The sequence below is a fragment of the Aulonocara sp. 'chitande type north' Nkhata Bay genome, linkage group LG1, assembly GCF_057382095.1.
Source record: "Aulonocara sp. 'chitande type north' Nkhata Bay isolate Kocher_YH1m ecotype deep benthic linkage group LG1, A_spYH_male_GT1.1, whole genome shotgun sequence".
Classification (NCBI taxonomy): Eukaryota; Metazoa; Chordata; class Actinopteri; order Cichliformes; family Cichlidae; genus Aulonocara; species Aulonocara sp. 'chitande type north' Nkhata Bay.
Genome location: NC_141344.1, coordinates 11,359,135 through 11,377,319, shown reverse-complemented (window position 1 = coordinate 11,377,319; position 18,185 = coordinate 11,359,135). Strand labels below are relative to the sequence as shown.

Genomic DNA, 18,185 nt, shown 5'->3' with positions numbered 1-18,185 from the left:
CTTTGAGTTTGCAAGTTGAGACGGTTACGGTCCATTTTATGAGAAGGTAGACAGACCATTTTATAGACGGTATAAACTTGGCCAGCAGTAATTAAATAATTAAAACTTGCTTTGACAGTCATAAATAGAAAAGTTTGTGTTGTGCTGGCATGTTTAGGGTTTGGTGTCCATCTGCACCCATCTGTGGAACCAGTAGTGACATAATTAGACAGAATTAGGGTCAAAAGGACCTCTTTTGCTAGAGTGCAGCAGTCTGTGCAATAGTTCCTCCTTCTCCTGTTAGCTGATGAAATTCTGAGTGTGCAGCTCTGCCTGACTAAGATGCTGTCAGAACGAAAGATGCAGCAATTACTCTATAGCATAGCCAGTATGTTGATGCATTGGTGCGTGCATCCGGCCTTGCACAGTGGGAGAAAGTGAAAGAGCCTGACCCTCATATCTCTGAGACGCCCTTGGGTGAGGCATTTGACCCCCAACTGTACCAGTGGGGCTGTAGTGTGCAGCTTCCAAGTTTGAATCTGGAATTTGGTAGCTGTGTGAATATGGAGGAAAGCATTTACTAAAAAGATTATTCATCCCCAGTGTTTCTTCTATACTTGGTTCTGTGCAAAGGTCTTGAGCCACCCATAATTTCTTTATATATTTTGCCAGGGGAATAGGTGCAGCGATTTACTGCAACATCCGCAAACATACATGGAAATACAGGGTATAAGGCAAAAACAGAGTTTGTACATTTCTGATATTTGCTACGATCGCCTCTGCTGTTCAACACAGCCTGAACCTGAAGCTTTCTTGTGGTTTCTTTAAGTGGACTTCATGAATACATCTCTTAAAAGACAGTCAAAATGTATTTTCTCTTTGGATGTTGCTTGGCTTTTGTTCCATTCTGTGTCAAGATGATCCTATACTGTTGAGGTCCTGACTCTGGGGAGGCCAATCCAAGGGTTTTTTATCTATCCAGGTATGCTTTTACTGCATCACAAGAACATCTCGCTTCTGGGCATCAAAATATAAACGATCGAAGGGGATGTTCAAGACTTTTGCACAGCGCTGTATGTGGCCAGTATGTTAAATGTAATAACTTCTTTCATGTCCCTGATGGCATCCATTGAGGAAATAGCAATCCAAGGACTTTGAATATTAAAATATAGACAGTAAGTATATATAGATCTCTTCAAAGCTCTCTTTATACAACACCCCACCAAAAAATGGCAATCAATACATATAAAAAATGAAAGCAGGAAGCCTGAAAATAACACCACCTCAGGTTACAAAGATAGCAACGACCAGAAAAATAAAGTGAAAACTTAATTGAATCAAACAGACAGCTACTGCCAGAATAGAACTGTTTGTCAATATAGCCAAATGCAGAGCTGTGTCAAGTAAAATTTATAAAGCAGCCAAGAACTTGGAATAAGCTCAAGATTCTAGCGATACCACAAGTCTTGTTGAAATTTCTTTTTTCCTTTTACGGCTTTCTCATTCCGAGAGAGGAGATTTATCCTGAGTTTTTGTACTCTGCAGAGGCAAAGACTCGGCCAGAGGTCAAACCAGTAAGACAGATAAAAACAAGAGATTGTCTGGAGGCCCATTAAAAGAAAATTGTTGTAGAGGGACAGAGACATTCACGTCCTGCCTCCGTGGTAGCAAATGGAGCAATGTAAGGGCTGGTTAGAGGAAACAGTATACGGATCATATGTCTGTGGATCGGGACTATCATATACAATACCTTTTAGTCAATTCACAGTTCCAAATCTGCTATTCATATTTTCCATCATTCTCATTTTGGATACTAAAGTCAGTAAAAGAGAGGAAAACAGCTGCCACTTGTTTTGTTTGCTTAAAGATATTTCCTCAGTTCTCTTTTTCCTTGTGCATATTCCTTGCTCTTTGTCACCGCTTTGCTCAGCCACAGGATGAACGTGCAGTGACGAAGCCATATGGGGAATGTGGTTAGACTAAATTCTTGTGTTAGCACACAGCTATTGTTGTCGAGAATTTTAAAAAAAGCCTTCCTGGAAATCACAGCAAGCGGTTGTCTCCGTGTCTGCACAGTTCAATGAAAAATATATACATATAAAATCTCCTTCTCCTAGAAGCATTGCATCATTTAAATCCTTGCATGATTTTTTTCTTATGGGCAAAATCACAGCTTTTGAAAATGGTTTGACATCTTTTGTGACACACTAGTCATTTATGCTCTGCTGCACCTGTCTTGTAAAATGGCATCAGGGCATCTGAGCCTCTTCATTAATTCATATAACCTCATCACACTGCATATTAATGACCACTCCACTACAATAAGTCCTTAACTTGTGATTACTGCAGGTGTGGAGAGGGTTAGAAACAGTCATGTGACACATGCGGACACACAAAAGGGTGACTAGAGAGAAGATTTAACATGTTGACCTACCTGCCATCATCTTCTGGGCTTCGTATGGCTCCATGTAACCATCGTTCTCAGTTGTCACTTTTTCTGTGGTGGTCTGAGTGCCGCCAGCCTGCTCGGCATCAAAAGGGTCCGCGTAGTCTTCAAGAATAATGAGCTGTAGGAGATTTTTAAAAAAAGAAAAGAAATAAGGTCAGGTTGAAGGAGAGAAAAAGTTTGAAAGAGCAACCGGGGAACACTGCTGAACACTCAACATGAGTATGGTGCTTTGTGACAGACACCACTTTGGCCCCGGACAGTACCAAGCAATATCCACTGAGGCAAGCCAGAGAATAAAGGGTGAAATACATAAATAATGCCCCACCTCTGCATGCCCCAGCACACCGCCACAATGCCTCAGCTTTTAGCCTTACAGCACACTCTGCTACTGCTGGTTTGCCTAATTATATGATAGCCTTGTGACAGGCCTACATTTCAAAAGTAGAGGAAAGAAGACCACAACTGCTCAACTTTCTTAAGAGAAACAATTTGGCAGATTTATCCCGAGCTGGCAGTGAGCCACGGCTAATTGCAGTCTTGCTTTTTTGCTGAGCATTTTGTGCAGTGGATGGCAATTAGGTGGATGTCCTGAGACCCAGAAATACAGCTCAAACCTTTAGGGAGCAAAGCTAGCCCACTTGTACAGTGCCTTGGGGGGATATTGCTTTCCTTGAAATGTTTGCTTCATTTATGAGCACACCACTTCAAAACTATGGACCTTGAATTTGAAAGGATATAAACTCCCATTTGAACCATCTGTCCTCTTGAGCACTGGCTCTAATAAGGGTGTGTGACTGAGGTCATTTGGACCAGTGGCTAGAAAACGCACTTTTTCTCTGGAGCCTCTGTCTGCTCCTACCAATCAGTGGTTACAAGAGAAGAGAAGGGCAGGGCAGTGCGTGTTACGTAATCTGAAAACATGTTAGTAAAAGGGCCTTTTTTTTTTTTTTTTTTTTTTAAAGGTCAGTGCACAAACAAGAAAACACCTAAATGACTGTGTGAATATGTACGACTGGCACTACACCCAATGAGTCATGTGTAACAGGAAGGGATTTGGTCTCATTATAAACAAGCTCATCACTCATCTGGTGGATGGGAGCGGGAGGGGCAGAGTGGAGGTGGACTGAGGCTCATGCTCGCCATGCTGTGCCTCCACCGAGCCAGCGTTCTTTTGAGAGAAACCTCTGTCCATTTTTGCCGCAGAGAAAGCATACTCCCCGAAAGCCAACTCCATATCCAGGCCACCCATGAGAGTGCCACAAACACACAGACACACACACACACACACACACACACACACACACACACCTGCCAACCCTCAGGGAAGAAAATGCACAGATACACCCTCAAAATTCGTGCCAGAAACGCAGGAATTTTAACATCATCGATCAAGGTTAAGTATCATTTAATGCAGTCACACATTTAAAAAAAAGAAGAAAAAGACATCTTGAAAAGTTTCCAAGTATTAAATGCAAGTTCACTGTCTAGGGATAGTTTGTAAGCTGCTTAGTGACAGGGAAACGCTGGCAGGTATATTCCTGCTCAGATCATCCTCACTATATGTGGATTAGGCTATAATAGCATAGAAAGTAAAGCACCGCGGATGTGTTCATAGCAGCTACTCTGAGTTAAATCTGCTTTCTTCAGTATTCACTCTCCATCTGTTTGGGGAAAATAACTAGGACTTTTCTTCTGCCACAACATAATTATGGGTTCCTTGAATGTTTTGCTGCTGTGAATTCAAACAGCGGGAAAAATCCAATACAAACATCATCCTGGTTTGTTTTTGCGCTGCAAAAGATATACATATTTACAGAAAAGCGAGATTAAAATTCAGGCAGTCTGATAAGTGACATCTTTGCAGCCCAAGAGACCCTAAAATTATGCATCAGATCCAGTATCATTACCATCTTGCACCTTCTTGCTTGAAAACAGCCATCGGTAATCATATTATGTGGCAAATCCACTTCAGACACAGAAACTACAAACACAGCCAAAATCTAAGAATAAGTAACCCTCATTAATAAAAACTGGATTCTCCTTAATGGCAAACAAGTCCAGTAGATATCTTACTGTGGTTTACTTATTGCAGCAGAGTGACTCTTAAAGTGACTTTAAAAGGTGTATCATTCATTTACATAACTGCTTTCCTCCAGATGAATTCACTTTAACACAATACAACTGCACAGCAATGTACGAGTACAAGCTAGAGCTCCCATGTTCACATAGCAAAAACTATACTATACTGTATGTTTACTCCTAGCAGTGTGTTAGCAGAGCTCCCTGCTTGAACTCAATCACCTTACCACTTAATGCACCTTCATCATGGGCCAAAGGATGTTTGAGCAAATTTCAGGAAATAATGGCAATCACTCGAGTAATGCGTGGAACCACACCAAATGCATGACATCATACTTTGCCTTTCCTGTTGACATAATGTAGGACAAATAAAGGCTGGGCACAAAACTTCTGAAAGAGAGGGGATGGATGCGATCGTGGATAGAAACCAAAGCCATCATTTGAGATTCAAACGCCATCCTTTGTTTTGCCAGAAGCTTGAATTTAAATTAATCAGTCTTGCAGTCTACCAGTGCTTAATGTTCAAGGCTTCAAAATGTTAGCTGTTTAACAAAGATAGTAGCATAGCACGGGTGGGCAGAGAAAGCAAAACACTTCACTCAAACGTAAGCATCATTTTACCTTCCTGAACTACAAACATAAAACAGCTATGTGCAATCAGTGATAAGTGGGCCTTGAATTCTTCTTCTCTGCTTATCTGCAGGAGCTTTCAGTATTTCAAAAACCCTTTAAATAATTTAAAACATTCTGTTTTGGAGCTACAATCAAGAAATCTGTTGGACGGATTAAAGGGATGCATCCACACTTGTGATTAACAGTACTATTAATCATGATCTCTCATTCCTGCTCATAAGTGCTTGTCATAATGATTTGCATGGTAAAGTGCATGTATATATGAGGCTCAAAGCTGGGAAGTAAATGGTTTTTCGGCATGTTGCTTGTGTTTGTATTTCAGTTAGAACCGAATGTGAACTCATCTTTTTTTTAATTCAAAACCAAACTTAAGTATCAGACCAACTAGTTTTCAGTCTCCCCACCAATATCAAATGAAACTATGTAGTACTGATATATCGAGGTCATCAGTTAAGTTTCATTTTGAGTTATGAGGCAAAATCTCATTAAAAAGAGTGACACTGAGCTGTTTGATAAATACCTCACGGAAAATTGTAGACTATATGATCATTATTATTATTTTGGTCTTTAGACCAGTAATGTGTACACGTATGGTATTTTATTGTCATCCATAAGCTGGTAAGAACATTATGAATTTCATCCCACGCAGGTCATTGTTTTGCACTTGGAGATCTCTAAACTACTCACAGTCAGATAAAGTCTATTTGGTGCCATCATACAAGCCCTGCAGTCCAATTCAAGATAGGACAGAGGAGGTGGTTAATATATCCAAATTGTTCCAATGTGTTCTTCTTGTCCCACTGCACTAATGACTACTTGTCAGTAGGACGAACAAGGGGCTTTGAGGAGAGGGGTGCTAGAGAGCAGTGGCGTCGCCTGGGGACACACCATCTGCCTTACGGCATGCCAGGGTGTGTCAAGACTGCAGCCAAGCCACACTTGTCATGAAAGTAAAATTCCCCCCTCAGCACAAGACTGCAGTGCCTCCATATATCAGGTCTTTGCTAAGCTGTGATGTAAGTCTATATAAATCTCACAAAGCCACCTGACGGGCTTAGGCCATGTCCCTGTGGTATCTAGGTCCTTTACTGGTCTGCAGCATAGAGAGAGAACTCACTCAATTACTTTCATTCCACAGTTCAGATTTCGGCTGGCCACGTCTTATACCTGCCAGAGCTCTGGCAGGTATAAGACGTGGCCAAGGAGATAGCAACAGACTTCTTGAACTGCACTGCGGCTCTCAGGCGATGAAGCCGACTTCAAATCAGTGGGAACAGAGGGAGAACATTAGCAATGGAGGGAGGCTATAATAGGCACCTGCCACTTTGGCTCAATGTCCGTGATGCTAGAGCTTCTAGGATTACACTTTGATTTTACCCTGGTCTTCCATTAGAAGTGAGAAAGCGCAGGCTGCGATCCTCCAGCAGTCTTAAAGCATAATGTGTTTAGTCGGCTCATCAGATAATCAAGAACAAAAGAATCCAAACGAAAAAAATTGAAATCCACAAACTGCATTAGATGAAATTTGAGCACAAATGGTTTAAGGGCAACACAATAGATCGCTGAATACTGAGCAAGCTACATGTCCATTGTTGGCATTTTACAACCCTAATCCATCAGCAAATGGATGGTTTTTTCAGGAAACAGAAAAGAAAAAAAAAGACTTTAACCATAAAAAAAAAGAGGAAAATTGGGATTAACACCACTCCTGTTAAATAAACGCAAGCAGAGTGATGATATTAATGTCATATACACATGAGGAATAGAATGCATCAGAGGCTAGTCAGGGTTCAAGCCCTATAACTACCACAAAAGTCAGCAGGCTGCAGAAAGAGGGAGAAGGGAGAAAGAAAAGAAAAACGAAAGAGGACTGACGTGTGTGATTTATGTCTCGCGCCACAAGGGATTTCAGCCACCGATAACCTAATACAAGTCTGTGCTTAGTGGGTCAATTGCATTAAGGCATTTCAAAAGGCTTCTTTGTTCTTGTTGCTCTTTTGTTCTTCGGTGTAACAAAAAAAGGAAAACATGCCACTATTTAAAGAACAGTCAAGTTAAAGAATATAGGAGGGGAGGGGAGAAAAGACAAAAGCTGAGGAGACACTATTGGAGACTGACTTGTATAAAGAATGCTTTCTCCTGTGGGGTGGAAAAAAATGTTCATGTAAATCCAAACTCAGCAAGCTGTACCTCATTGAAATGCCTCTGCTGATAGCTCTCCCATCTTATCGTTGTCTATAAACACAGGATGAATGCTGTGTGGGCAGTCATCCTAAGATAACGTGGCTACATTTCCCCCCCCCCCAAAGAACATACCAGTGAGAAACACTCCCTCAAGGCAATTTATTTAAGCAAAAGCGATCACAGGCTCTCTGTTGACATAACACAGTTACCATCAATAAGATACTTTTATGTTTCTAAGAAGCAAGCACAAATCTGGTTACATTTCATTGAAAGCCCCTTGTGCAGTCCTGAGCTTTGCTGGGTTCTGCATCTCCCAAATAGATTAGGTAGATGGAAAACTGGCTTTGCCTCTAAAGGAGAGACGGTGCAGGAGTGCAGTTCCTACCATACAGGCCTGACATTAATGAAACTTTATTGAAATGTTTCCTAAGAAACATGGTTGCTGTTAGAGCATTTTGCCTCTTTGGAAGCTTTGAAGAGCGATGTGCATCCTTTAAAGGCCTGCTTAGGAGTCTGCAGGGGTACCTAATCAAATTAATATATTTGCTCTAAAGGCGCTGCCTTGCAATCAGTCACAAGCTACTGCAGTCCATGCAGCAATGAAGAGCACTTCAGTGGAAATAAACAAAAACCCTGTTTATTTCAAGGTGTGTTCATTTGATTTGCTTTTAATCTAATTGGAGAATCAGTCGAGAGCAGCAATTCAGTGTCAGTAAACATGCATCAGCAAGGCAAGAAAAAAAAAATGGAGACTTCGAAGGAAACAAGATAAAAGCACCCCCCACACTTCTTCAGAGCATTTATAGCCTGATCAGGAGTCGCGCTGTAAAATAAACAGAAGCCCCTTTCATTTTCTTTTCATAGCACCATTTAGTGTACCAGCAGCTACTATTAGCATACTCAAAAATACTGCAGCCCATGCACAGCCATCAGTTGTGCACGTGTCGTCCTCAGACATCTGCATTGTGGGTGCTGACTTATTTATTACACCCCACCCCTGTTAAGATTTAGACCACATTAAAATGTTGTTCTGATCTCTGCACTCTTGCCCATGTGGAGCGGCTTTCGCACGCCAGCTAGGGTGAAGCTGGTTCTTTTGGCACAAGTGATTTAGGCTGTTGTTAATCATGGTTTGCATGGGAATGCTTCCAGATGCAGCAACAGCAAAACTGATACCATGCGTCACAATTCAGTGGAGAGACAATCCGGCAATGTAGAAAACAGTTGAGTCAGAAAGGAAGGGGATGTAAAAGATATCAAGTACACCTGGATCGTCCCCACACCGGCACTGTGAGAGCACCATTAACTGTGCAGTGAAATAAAGACAGAGGAAGAAATACAACTGTCAACCACAATGACAGCAAGTAAAAATGACAGAAGACTATGTTATTTTTACCTTTTCGTGATCTTTTTTCAGCTCAGAGTAGACGTTCTGGAAGTTCTTTGTGAGCTCATGAGAATCAACTTGGATAGTTGATACTCATGAGTAATGTGGACTGATAACGAACACTTTTGGGAGTGATCAAGGCCTTGCTGAAACCCATCTCAATGTGTGCATTTGTGCAACTTGAGCAGACACACTTGTGCAGTGTTTGTAGGTTTTAAATATGGTATGTTTTATATCTGTATAGCATGTGCCTTTATACTAAAGGTTTAACTATGTTCAGCAAGTCTAATCAGCTGCTAGTGACCCAGAAAAGCACACATTTCACACTTTAACATCACCACCTGTGAGTAGACTTCTTTACTAAGACAACTGCCAATCATGAGTATCAAATCATTTGCCTTCCTTATCCCATTTACAAGTGGATTAGGATTCTCACAGATCCTAATTCAATAAGGGAGATTGACAGAATCACATAGTGTAATTTTTGAAGTACTGCCTTTGTAGTGCAGAGTTCTTTTTAGACATTATTACCTTCCCCAAAAGCATCTTTAAAAGCAAATGAGAGTAGGCTATAGAACCTCTACACTCTAAACTGCATTTTGGTTGTACTTAACACAGAACACTGCAACCTCGACCACAATAATAGGGCAATTTAAACAATCGCTCCAATTAAAGCTGTCTTGTGCCTTTTCCTAATTTTATGTAGAGTGCTCACAAAATTAACTTGAAACAAAAGCTTGTTCTCAGTGATTATAATAATTATTAAGCCAGTCATCGTTAGCTATTGAAAAAAATGTATGGCTTTTTGTATCGACTTGTTGGGGGAAGCTCAAAAAGTCAGAAGAAAGACAGTGTAAGAAAATAATTTGGTGGCATTGGAAAAAGGCAAGAAGTAAGGGTTTAAATTAAGATTCAGAAATCATCCAAACAAGCTACAATGTGACATTTAAGCCACTAAACAATCAATTTTACAGGTCAAAAAGTAAGTAGATATAAGCATGTTTTATGACATGGTCTCTTATATTAATTGCTCAAACAACATTTCCTGCGGATCTACCTGCGGATCTACTCCACGAATAGTATCCAGTGTGGATTATTTCACATATATAAAGAGCTAAATCTGCACCCCCACTTTTCTGCAATTACCTACTCTTTCCCGATCTCCTGATAAATGCATATGCATAGTTTGTTAGCAGAAAACACCCCAACCTGTCCCCAAGGATCCCCTTCATTGAAACGCACTCCACACAGCCACTTAAAAACTCCAGCGAGGGGAAGGGAGGGGGGGGGGGGGGGAGAGAGAAGCCAGCGGGTTGCACCCTGTAGAGGGGACGCTGCTTTTAATATGTGACAGATATTCAAGATTAAGTACTTGACGACACGCTTGACAAAATCCAATTTCCTTTCTCTGTCCCCATCCTTGTGTGATAGATTTATTGGCAGTGTTTCTGCTACATACACTAAGTGGTGCCACACAAGAGTCAAGAATAATTCAGGTACTGTGATGGAATGTAGGAATTTTCATTAAATATGATAATCCTGTGCTAGTGTGAACAAACAATTTGTCCTCAACACTACAGGCATTACGATATAATGCCTCGGTTTTAAGATATAAGAATAATTTAAGATGGAAAGAAAAAGTTGTCTGCCCACTGAATGTTTATGCTGGCATTTGCAGTGAAAATGCAATATGCTCCCATTTGATGGTTTTATCATAATGTACATGTAAAAAAAAAAAAACGCCATATTTTAGTGATAGCTTCTATAAGACAAAGTGACAAACAGGAGAATAGGGCTTCATGTAATAACACGATGGGATCCACAGGGAAAGAAGCTTTGATTATGAAAGTGTGATTCACTGAGCAGGGAGGAAAACAAAACGCACTGGCGGCGTTAAACAAAGCTAGAAATGTTTTCACGCTATGTGAGGATGAGCTGACTGAGACTGGGAGCTCTGTGGCCTCAGATTGCCTCTGCTTGGTGAGGATGTACTAAGGTTGCTATACACTGCCCACTGTGACAATAGAGCTAGCGCAGGGTGGAGTTCCATACCGCTGCTATTGCTACGCGGCTTCCCACCTCTCTAAGGAGCATAGCGAACGGCAAGAAAGGCTACGTTCAGATGGTTGAGGAACAGTCACTACTCTGTTTCAACAAAGTTATGTGCCTTTTGCCACTTGAAACTTTCAGAATTCTCAAGTAAAAACAGCCACCAGGAGCATTTTATTAAAAGAGGGAAAAGCAGAATAGGCAGCCAGAAAAGAGGGGCAAGCACAAACTTGTCAAGTTAAAAAGGGAATGTCACCAAGTTGTAAACACTTCCTGTCAGGAAGGGAGCACTTCCTTAATCCTGGAGCAACCAAGCCACTCTGCATTTGCTACCATACAACTTCAGACAGTGGTTTAATTCTATTCCTTTAATCTTATCACCAAAACAACTGATTAAAAAAAACAAACAAACAGACTAATTTTAAGAAACAAAAGGAGTAAAACACTATCTTGTCTGCATAAATGATGCAGTAGCATTACAGCAGTTCTATTTCTTTTACTCAAATCTTCTCTCATTCAAAGAATGCATGAAATGAAAAGTCTGGAATCCCGCTCAGAAGAAATGGAAGTGTTCGGCTTCCTGGTGGGCACTTAGATCACAGGGCAGCTCTGTTTGCAAGACGGAAGTCTGGCTGCCTCCTGCAGTGTGACACAAAAACAACAGCAGCCACTTGCATGCACCAAATTAGAAAAGAAAAGAAAAAAAGCAAATCAGTCTATCTCTAGGACCTCTACAGCAAGGCAAAAAAAATAACTATTTGGTTACAGATGAAGTTTGCATGGCTTTTAAATCAGAGTTAGAGTGAGCTTGCAAAAATACGGCAAAAAGCCACTGCTTTATGCAAATTCTCTCTTTGTGTCTCAGATGGCATGCAAACTCATTTGTTTCTCTTTTAATCTGTGTGTGACGACCTGCCTGCAGACCAGGGCTGCCTGCTTGTACACTCAGCTACACACACTGTCATTAAACAAAACAGAGCCATGTGTCTACAACTCCCTAGCCGCCAGAGCTGCAGCACTAGTCTGCAGGCTAATTGTGACCTGGTGGAACTATACGACTGATGTTTCGGCGCAAAGCTGGAAAAAGCAAATCGAGCAACAAACACAACAGACTCCATCGGGACTCTTTAAAGTGGGAGGAAGGTTCCCTGTTGGAGAGAAAAGAAAATGAGCAAACAATGGCTAAGGGCCATTATTCCCGAGGCCTACAACTTTTATGCGCACGTGGTGGGATGGCTGGGGAAAAAAAACAAAAAACAAAAAATCCACTTTAGCCATGGCTAGTTATTACACTCAATGATGTTAGCTTACAATGTCATGATGTAAATTAAATGGATTTGTGTTTCCACCAAAATGATATCTTGACAAAAGGCAAAACCTTTCCATACTTTAAAAGAGTAACTGTTACATGATGGCTCACATCTTCCACAACAAGATGACCTCATACTGTTTTAGACGAGGTGGAGCTTAAACATTTGAGTTGTTAAACTCAGTGATCCTTCCTTCCGTTCAAAGAGCCCTTCTAAGATTCTTGTTCAGGTCAGGAATGCATTGTAAAGCTCTGTTATCAACAACAATAGAGCATAGAAACGGTGAGTATAAAAAATGTTTGGAATGAAAGACTACATCTGTGGCAGAGGGCAAATAAAACTTATTATTGGACAGTATGATTTAAAAAAAATGCTGTAGATGCTTAGCATAACTCAGGAAATTCAAGGCATTCCTGAGCCCTTTAGTGGATACATGGGTCAAAGTGGAAATGAAGAAAACACTCTTACAATCAAGCTTGGCATATCTCACCAGTAACATCACTGTCTAGTCCTCATTGCTATGATTCAGAAAAGCCATAACAACACGCAAACTTAATTATGTGACACAGTTTAACACAATTTATCAAAATAGTGAGTCACAATGTGCCCGCAACTACCGAGCATGATTATGAGAAACAGCAGCTGCAAAACACAAGACAGCACGACACAGCTTTCACACCAATCTGTTGATTATTTCAACTTGGGCATAAAATTGTCACAGCAGTGGAAAAAAAAACAACAAAAAACACCACACATCCCTTTTTAGTACTGCTATACAATAATTCCATTATACTATATTTATTCAACAATTCAACATACGAAAGACATGACTTTAAGATATATTCTTCCAACTGAGCGAACACAAATAGGTTCGTGAAAGACTAGAGAAACAGCTGCCAAACCGCACTGCTCCAACAACCAGTCAGGCCTGCTATCAACCTCGCCAGCCTCCGTCTGATACAAAAAGCCAGAGAACTGCAAGTAAAAGGTGAGCTATAACAAAACATGATGGGCTCTCATGTTTTCATCCATTTTCTGGCTCCCTGAAGAAAAGCACTCTCGCAGACCCAGGTGATATTGATGTTTGTGCTTGACATTTTTCCTATCACTGGCAGAGATGAGACCGTGAAAGGCCAGTGGGATGCATTTATACAACTCCACTGATGTCTGGAGTGCCAGGGTGAAAGGCCAAGCGGAAATATTCAGGGTGTGGGGAAATGAAGCTGAGCGGAGATTAAACATGCACTACCGGCAGTGTAATGTGCATGCAGTCCAGACAGTCTGACCAATGCAAAAGACAAGGAAATGTGTCGGTAGAAGTATATGAACTCGTACCAAGTTTGATGTTTTTGCATTCCCGACCTTTTTATAGTAATACAATCCCTAAACTTTACCCCAAGACAACAGCTATACGTGAATGCTATGGTAAAGTTAAAAAAAATAAGAAATAGCACATTAACTTTTCCCAAGCTGATCACTTTTAATGCATATGGCTGATAAGATTGGATTTTAACCCTAGCAAATGTAGGAATCTCTGTGTATCAGTCTCTCATTGCGTTTATCGACAACTGTTCACCAATCCAGTTCAGATACAAGGGAACATATTAATGGGAACTTGAGTAAAAGCAGTGACAAGTGATTTTTTTTTTTTTTTTTGGGGGGGGGGCTGTACTATCTGTTGGTAATGGAAGACACTAGCAGCACATAGTACGTTCTTATATCCTCCAAGAATGCGAAAAACACTACCGATCTTGGGAGGGTATACCACAGTTTTTTCTCCTCCAGCAAAATCTATTGAAATTCAGAGTGAGGTCTTGTAAAAAGGTGCACAGAAGGAAAATAAGCATAGAGGATATCTGTCTATCCAGATGCCTCTGCAGGCTGCACAACAACTGTCTGCAAGCCTGATCCAACTACTCATTTCTATAGACAGAAATACAAGCTGGCTTGTGGGATCACTGAATCAAAGGTACTACGGGCAGTAAAAAGAGCCAAAGTTAGATGGAACAGCCGTTTCCCAGGTGCATTGACAGATACCGATGATGACAGGCACCACTCCGCCCAGATGCAGCACCCTGTCAGCTCTCCGTTATTGCTTTTGTTTACACATTTTCAAATGGAGCTCATCACCACTTTTGGGTGTCCTTGAGAGAAGTTAAGTTAGTGCTGAGTAGAGCGATGAGCTGGGAGATGAGGCCTTTAATTATCTCCAAGGCAGGATGATAATTGATCATCTCTCTCAGCTCACTGTACCATGAAGGGCTTGGCATCATTAAAAACAAAATGCATCACAATACTTTGAAAATATTAATCTATGAGTTAAACGCCATAGTCTGCATAAAACTCCATGTTAAAAGTGCAAATCAAAGTAAGCGCAAAAAGATTATTTGAAATTTTATGAGATGAAATGGAACACTTTGAAATTGTAAGAATAGATACAGTGTTCTCACTTCAGAAAATTCACTCCACTCTGCTATTGGCATTTCAGGCATTAGGCAAGCAGTGATATAATTAGAATTCATGAGTCAAGTAATTAAAACATCAATGTAACTGAGCAGTGCTGTTAAGGCACTTGTGCGCTTTTTACAGAGTCTCCTAGCAGTCAGCATTTAGTCTGCAGCAAGACAAATAACTATCACTATGACTGGGAATCTACGCTTAGATATGTGCTACAAGGTGGAAACACATTTCTTTTTATCATTATGCAGATACCCCTACATTTGTGGTAACACAATGCCTAAAGAAAAATAGCTATGAAACTGTTAAACACGAAGAACTCACAAAGACGACCACCTACCTTTAACCTCTTAACATTAGGCTTACTGCAGAGATTGATGGAACACACAACTTCATTAACAGCATTTTTAAAATCCACACCAGGAGAATCCCTTTAACAAGGATTTACAAAAATTACCGTGGCCGGCAACAGTCGGAAAAGAAATCCTCAGCTTCCACACAAAATGTAATCCTCACAAAAGCCTCACAATGCTCTTTCAGGAAGTTAAGGAGCGTAGCTTACGGCATTTCAAGGGCTTTTCTCCAAATTTCTCATCCATCATTTAGAGAAGTAAATATATGGGACATACCCGTGTTTTTTTGTGGGGGAAAGATTTGTGAAACAGTGTAATATTTTTTGGCAGCTATTTTTGCTACTTCATCTCACTCCTCTCTCCGTTACTGCACGTTTTTATTGAAACTTCATCACCTGACAAGAAAGCCTTAAAAACCTTCTCTTGACATACTGCTTAAGCTCCCCAGCTGTCAGTATTGATTTAGCTCATCTATAACACCAAACATGCTTCTCGGCGTGAGGTATTTAGCCCATACTATGCCATCAATTGTCTGTACATTAAAGCCATGTGTGCACATATGGGGAGAGAGGTGAAGCACAGATGCAAGTGTAATTCTAAATGAGTGAGATCTAAATAAGCTTCAATTAACAAGAGACAACTGTAATTTCTTTAATCAGCTAGAACAGCTGCAGTGCCTGGTTAAAACTGTGTATTTTCATTTCCTGCTTTTTCTTCTGATAACACATAGCTGCCTGATTCTCAAACCGGCATACCAAGTTAATGAGGTCTGATAAAAAAAAATAGGAAAAAAAAGAAAACGAGCTGACAGTGTGGGAAAACAAACACTGAAACAGAATATCATTTTATGAGTTTCACTTGGTTCCTGTTTTTTGTGTTGAGGGTATATGGGAAATTCAGGGGATGGTAACAATCTTCTTGCGCGTCATTAAACCTGGACTTCCTTCGCGCAACACTCTTGTGGCAGGCTGCAGACACACTGGAGTATAAATGAAAGTGTTGAACACTCCAAATGTCACAAGACAAGTGTGAAAGGTGCTGGAGGAAGTAACATGCAGGTGAAGCCAAGAGGCACGCAAAAATTTTATAAGAGAGGTGACTGAGGCGTGCTCTGAGTTATGAGCACAGGTTTCAGTTAACAAGGTATGCAGAGACTGAAAATATTCTTAAGCTGGATCAATCTTATAAAACCACATGTCCTTACGCCCACTAATACCAAACATCTCAGCTTTCTCCAAATAAGCCCAGTGCATGGATTCCTGAGAAGCCTGGCATGACAGCATGCTCCAAGGCACAGCGTGTTGTCTGGCTGTCAGTCTCCACATTCACTCTGAGAAAGTTAAAAAAGCAAAAGGTGCGAAGTATGTGCTGGCAGAGCCAGGAGAGGATCAAATTAGAGCATAATATATCCATAAACTCATCACAAGTAATTTCCATCTAAGACAGCAGGCTTTACTGCAATGAACATTCGCTAAATTGGTCTGTCTAGATAAACAAGATTAGATTAAAGTTCAATTAAAGCCACTGTCGAGATCACAGTTGCTCGAGAAGAAGCTACAGATGGGCTGACAGCAGTGCGTCTGCACGTGAAGGCTCAAAAGGTGAGCGAAAGATCATTTTTTGCATTAAAATGAAAACCGGGCATATCAGCTGACAAACTGAGCTATTTATCATACGGCATACAGTCTGTGGTGTAGCTTTTTACAGGGGCTGATGTCGCAATTCTGGTGGAAAGCCGTTGTGCGATTGTGATAACAAGTTCTGCCGGTTGTGACGATTAATTCCTCACAGCAGTAAAGTGCCATGTTCACCACACACGTTTTCCCTTGAGTAAAGTTTTAAGCGAAATAGCTCTAATTTGGTTTTGAGGGAAACGATTTGTTCACATACAAATATTAGTGGGAGGCAGAAAGTTGTTGCTCTGTATACGACTCGGGGGGCAGGCTGAAAGGACCAAACTTTACCCACCTTCTCCTTGTTGTCGAGGTCCGAGGGAGGTGAAGTAGGAGATTTAACGCTCCCTACGGGGACAGCCTGGGTGACCGTGACACCCCCGCCGGGAGCTGGGCTGCTCTTTTCGATTGTTTCCACCTTGATAAGTCGGTGCTTTGGTGACACATACTTGATATCCGGTGACCCCACAGTGTTCAAGCTCGGGGGGAATGAGATATTTCCACCTGGAGTGTACGGATCCTCGAAATCCAGGTCCTTTTGTAGTTTGTAGGCAGCGAGGATGTCCGGCTGAGCGGGACTCGGAAAGGTGGTCCCGGAGCTTGTTTGTTGGAAGCCAGGCGCACCGGGCACACCGGTGTGACAGTGTCTGTAGTCCGGTTTCGGAGGAGCCGGTGGTGGTGTTTTGGTAGTTTTGAATCCTAGGTGCTCCTTGAACCACTTGGCCATGCTGCCAGTTCATCGCTCTCAAATCAATTCATGTAGTTTAGTTCCACCTTTCGTGCCAGAGCAGCCCGAGTCTGGTCATCAGTGAGGGATTCTCGGGTCACACGCGGCCAGCCGACTGGCTTCGGAGCGTGTCGCCAGTCTCGTGCGACTCTGGCGGTCCAAAGAGGACTGCGCGAGCCGGCCAAAGAATAGCTACTGGCACTTTCTGATCTGCCCTGCCGCAACTCTGTCCCCGTCACACACGCGCACACACGCCGCTGTCGCTCTAAGCGCTCGGCTGCGACCCACGTCAGGTTTAAGCAACATACGAGCGCTTGTGCAAGAGGAACACACGCCCCCCCACTCCTCCACAACCTGCCCTCCCTACCTGAGAACACTGCACTGCCACCTACCGGACTTCGGGAAGCTTATCGTAACCGTCGAAAGCACAATCGCACCTCTGTGTACTAACCAAGTAGAGTCTAATCTCTAGCTTGTCTCTCTATTGGCATCCATGAGGACATGTTCTGGTAAATGCAGAGCATGTCTGAGCTTCTGGGTGTGAGGCAGCCGTTGAATAACACAGGGAGGTTTCTTAAACTTACTGCTGGTCCTTGACAATACTTGATGAATCGCTTGCTGCCATATAGTTGGAACGGTTTATGTTGACTTTGAGGTAGCTTACCAGTGAAATTGAGTCATTAAAATAAATAGGACCTGTCCCATTCTTGTGCAGTTGTCCAGACATATAAAGCAGTATTAAAAAGAGACCTTTTTTCACCAGTGGAGCTCAAGGGTAAACTGTCATTTGCTTATTCTTGTTGCTCTTTTGTCCAGATGGCCACTGCAGTGCGTTTTAATTGCAAACTGCATTGCAAATGACCAGCCAGAGCCTGAACTAAAATTGCGTACCTTCCTGCTAAGTC

The 18,185-nt window shown here is 41.7% G+C and overlaps 1 protein-coding gene across 5 annotated transcripts in view; it reads right to left on the bottom strand.

The window, feature by feature from the left end:
* The window catches only part of shf (Src homology 2 domain containing F), a 93,959-nt gene extending 76,432 nt beyond the window's left edge, over window positions 1-17,527 (bottom strand). For all 5 annotated transcript variants that reach the window (XM_086269209.1, XM_086269349.1, XM_086269151.1 and 2 more), the window contains exons 1-2: window positions 16,849-17,527; window positions 2,414-2,546 (exon numbers count right to left, since the gene is read on the bottom strand). In XM_086269209.1, the coding sequence (XP_086125335.1) occupies window positions 2,414-2,546; window positions 16,849-17,280 (565 nt within the window). In that variant the 5' untranslated portion in view covers window positions 17,281-17,527. The remainder of the gene's footprint in view (window positions 1-2,413; window positions 2,547-16,848) is intronic.
* Between the last annotated feature and the right edge of the window lie 658 nt (window positions 17,528-18,185).